The sequence below is a fragment of the Varanus komodoensis genome, unplaced genomic scaffold (genome assembly GCF_004798865.1).
Source record: "Varanus komodoensis strain SLA01 unplaced genomic scaffold, ASM479886v1 scaffold45, whole genome shotgun sequence".
In the NCBI taxonomy this organism is placed as follows: Eukaryota; Metazoa; Chordata; class Lepidosauria; order Squamata; family Varanidae; genus Varanus; species Varanus komodoensis.
This window is the reverse complement of record NW_025336011.1, coordinates 3,066,650-3,074,865: the sequence shown is the minus strand read 5'-3', so window position 1 is coordinate 3,074,865 and position 8,216 is coordinate 3,066,650. Positions and strand designations below refer to the sequence as shown.

At 44.6% G+C, this 8,216-nt stretch overlaps 1 protein-coding gene across 1 annotated transcript; it reads left to right on the top strand.

Moving 5' to 3' along the window:
* Positions 1 to 409: 409 nt before the first annotated feature.
* LOC123030498 (gastric inhibitory polypeptide) lies at positions 410 to 6,969 on the top strand. The gene is made up of 4 exons (XM_044444508.1): positions 410 to 480; positions 2,243 to 2,383; positions 4,386 to 4,517; positions 6,873 to 6,969. The coding sequence occupies exons 1-4, from the start codon at positions 410 to 412 to the stop codon at positions 6,967 to 6,969; spliced, it is 441 nt and encodes a 146-aa protein (XP_044300443.1).
* Positions 6,970 to 8,216: the final 1,247 nt, after the last annotated feature.

Sequence of the window (8,216 nt, the reverse complement as noted above, 5' to 3'; positions counted from 1 at the left end):
CTGGCCAGCCCCGCACCACAGAATGGCTCCCCTCCCCGACTTGGCTCTCCCAGCAGCCCCAACCAGCATGGCCAGTGCTCAGGGTGAGAGTTGTAATCCAAAGCATCAGGAAGGCAGCACGTTGCAGGAGGCAGCCACAACGCAAGGAATTCATTCAGAAGACCACATTTGAAGCACTGCTGAGTGCAGGAACATGGCATGCGTACTAGAAAGGGGATGCAGATCTGCTTGGATCTGTGTAACCCACTCCATTGGATGACTCTATGAAACGAAACTCAAAGCTCTTGGTGACTTGGGAGCTTCTGTCAAAGAAACAATGCCTTTCAGTTCCAGCTCGGTGGAATTTCCCTGCCCTCCCCATCTCACACACCATGTGCTTTTAAATCGCAGAACTCAAGCTGCAAACATGATGTCCTTCAAAATTCTTTCCCTCCTTCTGGTGTCTCTAAGCTTTGTGCTAATGGAGGAAAACATCACCAGGTAAGCTTATGAGAGGGGGTGCTTGCTCTTTATTATTACATTTTCTTGTCAGGAAATTCAAGATAGCTTCCATGTTCCTTCTGCTCTCTATTTTATCTTCACAACAGCCTTGTGAGGTAGGTAAGGCTGAGAATCAGTGGCTAGACCAAAGTCACAAAGAGACCCTCATGGCTCAATGGGAAGTAGAACCTACATTTGCTGAGTCCCAGTCCAACACTCTAACCACTACCCCACACTGGCTCTCTAGGTCATTTCAGAAGCAGATATGAACTGACCCATGCGCTGGAACTCAACTCTTCGCCACATCTGCCCCTTCTCCAAATGCTGCGATGCAGTTCTTAGCAGCTGAAATATAGCAATATGTGTTCCAATATTAACAGAAGTGAAATAAGTGCTAACATGTGTGTTGTGAGAGAAAATACATATTTAAATACCCATTTTAGGGGAAATTTAGTTCAGAAATGGGATGGAACAGGGTTCTTGGCAAATGCATCTGAAAGTGACACATACCAGAAATGACTGATTTGTGCACAGGAATGCAGAACAGAGGAAGCTCTGCTTATCTGAAGTCAGAACCTTGGTCCACATCGCCTGGTATGTTGGACACCGACCAGTAGCTGCTCTCCAGCGTCGCAGGCGGGCGCTTATTCAGTCCAGAAGCTGGGAACTGAAGCTTCTGCTTGCAAAGCATGTGAGCCATTACTAAGCCATGAACCTGTCATAGGATACCAGGGGAACCACAAAGAGGCTCATGCCACCTCTTGCCTGAGGCTCTAGCTGTGCCTTCTGACAAGCAATCTGTGTTTTTGCCCTAGAGACACAGCAGGTCCCTGGGGAAGCAGTACTAAAGAGCCACTTCTAGTGGGACTGGTGGCCCTCGTGAATGCTGAACTGAGGCATGCAGCGTGCACGTCCTCTTGGAACTACAACAGAAGTGTCCTTTTATACTACTGCAAAGCAGACACTATGTCAGCATCAGAGTGACTTTTTGGTTAAAAAGATGACTTAAGAAATTATATTATTTATTCATTTCATTTCTATCTCACCTTTCCCTCAAGGGGCCCAAGGCAACATACTCTTAATCCTCCAACTCTCCATGTTAACCTCACAACAACCCTGTGAGGTAGGTTAGGCTAAGAGTCAGCAACTGGCCCAAAGTAACCAGTGAACTTCATGGCTGCCTGGGGACCAGAACCGGGTCTCCCAAGTCCCAGGCCAGCTCTCTTAACCACTGCACCACACTGATCAAAGTGCTGGTCCCACAAAAATCAAGGCTGTCTTCAAACCATGGTTTGGATGGTGGACAGTGTTCAAATGGTGGTTTGATAGACTGTGAATGAGCCGCAGCAAGGCTTGTGTTCTTCCTCCTCCTCTTCCCCAGCATGTAAAGGGAGGAGATTAGATGCTTCTGCTTCTAGTTAGTAGCAAGCAATTATATGCTGTTTCACACAAATGTGTTCAACAATGCCTTGAGCAAACTATAGTCTGCCCCTAAGCCAGGAACCCAAATCAGGGCTTCATCCCAGTATTGAAAGGGTGAGAAAAGAACCGACTGTTGTTTGCACAAATCACACAGCACGTTAAATTTGGATGAAAGGGCAAACTGGGGGTTGTTGAAAATTAGGAGCGAATGATCTTTGTGTGTGTGCTGATGGGGAAAGGGAAGAAGGAGGGAGCATCTGAGTTGGGTCTACATGTTTTTCTAAGCAAGAGAGAAAATGTTTTCCAATAGTCTCTCCCCCCACCCCGCCTTTGTTCTTAGGGAAAACCTGAACGAGCCCAGGTTCCTACAGAGGCGATATTCAGAGGGAACCTTAGCAAGCGATTACAGTCGAACTTTGGACAACATGCTGAAAAAGAACTTTGTGGAATGGCTTTTGAGCAGGAGAGAGAAAAATGTGAAGTAAGTCTATAGCACAGACTGCTTAGCCACGATTCCAAGGAAGGCACTGGGAGGATCGAAGCCTGAAAGGTTGGGTGAGAAGAAGAAACATGGGAGGGCAAAGCTAACTTCTTGCCCTGGAGCTCCCCCCACACCATTCACTAACACGCTCAGGCATAGGCCATTCTTAAAATATCCTATGCTGGAGCTGTTGCTGGTGAATTTGGGGTGGGGGACAACCCCTACACATCATCCAAAGTGTAAGCTACACAGTTGCAATTTAAGCATCCAAATGAGCAAACATGAAGCGGAACTCATGGCATGCCTAATTAATGCAAAATGGTTTCCTGTTCCAGAAGGCTTCCCAATATTGTTAATAGATACATTTAGGAAATCTGGGATCTGCACACAGGCATTTTCTTTCATCTCCTTGTTGAGTGCACCAGAGTCATTGCTGGTAGCTACTGCTACCTATTACTTCTAAAAGCAATTCCTAGAAATAATTCAGTAGGACAGAGAAAGGCAATGGACAGGCTGGGGCTGATCCAGGCATTTCATCCAGATTTGATGGAACGCCAATCCCAGCTGCAATGGGAGAAGGGAATTCTGATTGTGCCCCGGACGGCAGTGTTCTAGCTCTAACAAGCACATTTTCCAGGGCCCGCCCAAGAAATTTTGTTGCCCGAAGTTAAGGGCAACATCATGTCGTCCCCGCCTCCCTACTTCTTTGCCTCATTCCATGTACAGAAGCAGCTGGGCCAGCTGCTAAATTCTGTTTTAACACATGCAGAGGGACTGTGTCCTCCACCACACCTGGGAGTACCAAGCTAGCTGAGGGATCACAAACAGCTCCCCCTGCCAACCTCTTGGACTGCTCCGTGCAGCCTGAGACAGCGGCTTAATTCTGCCTAGTAGTTAAGGCTTGCCCTGCACATGACTGTGGTTGCCAACTTACCAGATCTTCATAAATGTCTGGCCCACTGTCCTAGAGCTAAAAGTGAGAATGAACATCTTTTTAGTCTGGGGTTGCAGACAGAGGGTTGGATTTGGACAAACGGAGAAAATGGAGGGGGGGGGTTCAAATCTCTACCCCACTACCAAGTTTATTGAGTGATCTTGGGTCAGGTGACATCTGTAAGCCTAAGTAGCCTCATAAAGTTATTGTGATTATTAAATGAGAAACCCCCTTGCATGCTACTCTGAGCTTCCTGAAGGCAGGTAGACTTATCAGGTGGTGAATTAACCCTGGTAATATAGGGGTAGATGGTAGGTACCATGGGGTAATCGGTCATGTGGCAAATGCCTATAATGGCAGAAAAACAAATTTCTGAGATTCAACAAAACTGAGAGATCACTCTAAAAAGGTAGTTCTCACCACTTGTGCCTCCTTGTGCAAAGAGGGGTTATTAGCTCCAATTTCCTTCTCAAAGTATTGAGTTACATCTAGCCAGTCCAAGGCATCTTTGCAGTGATGCTGCTTGGGCTGGACTTCAGGGCCCAGACCCAGGGCCCTACAGGCCTGGGGGTGTGGGTGAATGGCTGGGGGGCAGATGACCACACAGGTGATAAGACAGCAAAGGAAAAGACCATTTCATTCACATGGTCATGCAGGAGCTGCTATCTTAGTGAATTTAAAGTACAAAACTGCCCATGCTCAGTTTTTTAAAAATATCAGTGTTGGAAAACAGTTTTGTTAGTATAGTTGTTCTAACATATACAGAATGTAGGACCAGTCGTAAGGCACGGAGAGGTGGCCAGGGCAAAGAGAAACATTAGCTGGGTGCCTCTGAGCGAAATATGCATGGTTATCTAACCTATCCCACCTAAGACCATTAAGTTCAGGCTCTGAAAATTATCTATCTGCACTGCTACATATTTGACTACTTCTCCTGACATAAAGCCACGTTCATATTCAAAGTCAAGCTGAAGAGGAGGTGGGTTTTAACAGGGCTGAAGCATGACTGTGTGACTGTGCTCCTTGGTGGGATTGCAGACTTGATGGTTTTTGTGCATCTCCTCCCAGTGACAGTATCGACCAATCCAAGAGAGAAGCTGAATCCATGGCACTGGATATAAAGAATCAAGGCGCTGTTGCTGGATCCCCAGAGACAAGAGATTTTATTAATTGGCTTCTGAAAAATATGGGGGGAAAGAGGTGAGATCAGTTATCGGTCTGTGTTGCAAAACTGTATTCATAGGGAAAGCATTTACATTTCAAGTCACAGACTAAGCTAACCACCCTTTTCTATGTACTCATTGGATCATCGGGTGGTGTTGGATCCTCACAAATTAATTAAATGCTATTACTCATGCTTCAGGGAGGAGCTGGCCACAATGTTGTGAGAGCCAGCATGGCTAGTGGTTAGAGTGCTGCACTGGTTCTGGGTTCTGGTCCCCAGTTAGCCATATAACCCACTGGGTGACTTCGGGCCAATCACAGACTCTTGATCCAACTTCCCTCACAGGGTAGTTGTGACATAAAATGGAGAGGCGAAGAACCTTGTAGGCTGCCTTGCGGCTGGCTTCCTTGCCAAAGGAAGGAAGGTGGAGTAAAAATGTAGGATGATGGGGATGATTCATGATGCATCTGCTGACTTTAAGAGGTTATAACAGCACCCTCTGTGGAACAGACAAAGCATGCTACTGAAAATACGTTGCTTAAGGCAGCCTTCATCAACCTGGTACATGCCAGTTGTTCTGGCCTACAAGTGCCACCATCATCTTCAGCCATGCGGTCAATGCCACCTCTGCAGGTTACCAGGTTGAAGAAAACTGTGTTGAGGTTTCCCATGCAGCAATCATTGTGGAACAAGATGCCACCAGTTCACGTGTGGAGACAGATTTGCATGCTTTATTGGCTCAAAAGAACTGCCCATGAAAGCTGAAGTCATCATTAGCTGGTCATCCCCTTAAGATGCTCTGATTCTTCTTGGGTGCTACATGCTAATGAGCAAAGAGTAAATATGTTACTTTCAACATGCTCCACTGTAATGTGAAATGGCTGGTGCAGCTTTGGAACACTGCTACACTTCAAAACATATCTAATGTGCCACATTTTTAAAGTAATCTTGAAATTATATAGAGTTTGGAAAAATACACCTAATGTAAAAGAGACTAAAAAGGAGGAAAAATAAAATACATTATAAAAATAAATAAAGCAAAAGAAGGAACACCAATAAACATCTCAATATATAAGAATAAAGAGAATTATAATAGAGAGGAAAACATTACTTAATATTATTCCAAAAAATACTAAATCAGGATATCTTTGTCCACCTGACTGTGTGGGAATCAGAATAACATTTTGTGGAATAAGTTGACTTCAATAAGTTGACTAATAACTTTATCTAAACCTTCTTGAATTAATACAACATTTGTGAAATAAGGGCACAATCCTATACATGTTTAGACAGGAACAGAGTCCATCTGGCAGGGCCTTTTCCTGTCTAAATATGCATAGGATTGTACCTTAAGTCATGTATTCTAACATTTTGCTATTCATATTCTTGCATACAGCAATAAACTCATAGCCAGCCATCACTGGTTCTGCTTCATCCTTAAGACTGCAGAGCTACAGCCACTGAACTGGGAGCAAGTTCCATTGCATTTAATGGGACTTATTTTTGAGTGCATGACTAAAAATCTAAATTATTTTGGAGTCTGATGGTAATTGGTGGCCAGCTATTTGATATACTAAAGACCACATGAGTATGATCCAGCCTTAGGGTTCAACTACTCTCTCTGTCCTTCATAGTTTTTCTTTAGAAAAAAGATGGAAGCAGTAAAAAAAGCACTAGAGGACTACAAATTGCAGACAGAAACATTCTGAACCTGCTCTCTATAAAATTCCACAAATGAGTCAGTGCAACTGCATAATAAAAGCCTCATCTTGAAATACCTTCAGTTAGAGTGAACCCATTGAATTAAATGGAACTCAAGTTAGTTGTGCTTTTTGCTTTTTTTTTTTTGGTTTGGCTTTGTCCAAAAGTTAAAGAATATTGGAAAATATTTGATTTCAGTTGGTCTTTTCTAGGTATGACATAAGTCTGGTTTTAACCCCATCTCTTTCCAACTTTAATATTGGGCAAAGCAATGTGCAGGAAGTGAGCATAGGGAGGAGTGACAAACATTTTATTAATAACGCTAAATAAACTAAGCATTAAGTCCCACAGATATTTTTAAAATTTCTTTTGGCATACATTTAATAGATGATTCATCAGGCAGCGCTGTGGGAGAATGATTGGCTGCCATTTTGGAAAGTGGTGTTGTCAGACATATGCCAACATGTCAAGCTTCTCCTGCCTTCTACATCATTTGGGTTGACACTGCTGTCAGGCATGACATTCCTTCAGAAGTCTATACAGGGGCTGTTCCAATCCTTAGGTGCCATCATGATATATTTGACTGCCAAGTTAACCACCTATGTGGGATTCACCCTCCCATGACTCTTCTTCCCCCCCCCCCCCCCCTTTTACCAAAAACTCCTACCCTCCCCCCCCCCCCCCTTCAGACCGGCTCTGTCCAAAAGTTTGGATGACTGGAAGGATGTCCTGAGGCAGGAATTTCTGGCATGGCTGAATTCTGCTGACCTCTGCAGGCCATGGTGAGTGAGCAGTTCTTTTTGTTCTCGCTTTCCTTAGAATGGCCAGGCTCGCCCGGGCTGTGCACATGGCGGACTGGGAAACAATGTTATGGGTCCCGTGCCAATGGAAGAGCCTGTGCTCTGGCAGGCCCAATGACTGCAGTGTGCCAGGAACTCTCAAATGTTGACCGTTGCCGCTTGCAAAATAATGATGATGCCAATGATGGTGATGACGAACCTAAATGGATGGGTCTATACTTAGTCATGCTTTGAATAGACCAGTCAATAGGACTTAAGTTAGTCTAACAAGTTCCATTGATGTCAATGGGTCTACTCGAAGCATGACTAAGTCAGAATTTAACTCTTACATAAACAATTCCCTGAAAACCAAAAATACAGCGAATGCATTTCTGAAATTGGCCGTCACTGCACTTTGCCCCAACCAGCATGGCCAATGGTCACTGAAAGTGCAAGGCTTGTTGTCTAAAGCATCTGGAGGGCATCTGGTTGCCTGTATGACTTATCTAGTCAAGTCTAATCACTTTTAATATGTAAGCATAGCTGGGTATTTCCCAAGGACTCACACTACAGTAAGGGGCCATTGACAAGAGTCCCTCCTCCTTTCCACCACGCCAACATGCTTGTTTACCTGCCTTTCACTCTGGCCCAGTTCACGGTGGTGGTGGTGGTGGTGGTGGTGGTGAGCACTGGTGCCACTGCCTCCTTGCTCCCTGAAGCAAGCAGTTGCGCTGATGAGGGAGTGGAGGCGCTGCTGAAGGTGTCTTTTTCCAAGGACACACCAAATTGGGGTGCTGGCACTGCTGCAACTGATTCTCTGATTTCTGAGCACAGTGGCTCTGTGCTAAGCACTAGGTCTGGCACCAACACAGAATATTTACATTCATTCCATCCAGATTGTTTGAAACGGGGGTGGGGGGGGGAGGCATTTCAGCCCTATGGGATGCAGATGACATGACAATGACCATAATTGTAATACTAATATAACATGGGTAATTTCTCATGCTAGAGCTAGGAAGGCTCAGCGCAGTCATCTCCCTTTTCTTTTTCCCTTCCATCATCAGACTCCTTACTGAACATTACATATTTTACTGTCCTATTTTCCCAGGACTCAGTAGCTTTCATGAGGAAGAAGACCAATTCTGTACTCTCCGTGTTTTGCACCTTTTGTTAATGAGCATCATTTAGTAATTTTGACAATGAAAGCAAAAACAATAAAACCATTTATTCTCAAGTTGAGATGTTTCAGAATGT

Bases quoted from the DNA above. Each gene is read 5' to 3' on its own strand.
- LOC123030498 (XM_044444508.1), top strand. From the start codon at position 410: ATGTCCTTCAAAATTCTTTCCCTCCTTCTGGTGTCTCTAAGCTTTGTG. The intron at 481-2,242 runs GTAAGCTTATGA...CTTTGTTCTTAG, and splicing joins ATGGAGGAAAACATCACCAG to GGAAAACCTGAACGAGCCCA. The intron at 2,384-4,385 runs GTAAGTCTATAG...ATCTCCTCCCAG, and splicing joins AGGAGAGAGAAAAATGTGAA to TGACAGTATCGACCAATCCA.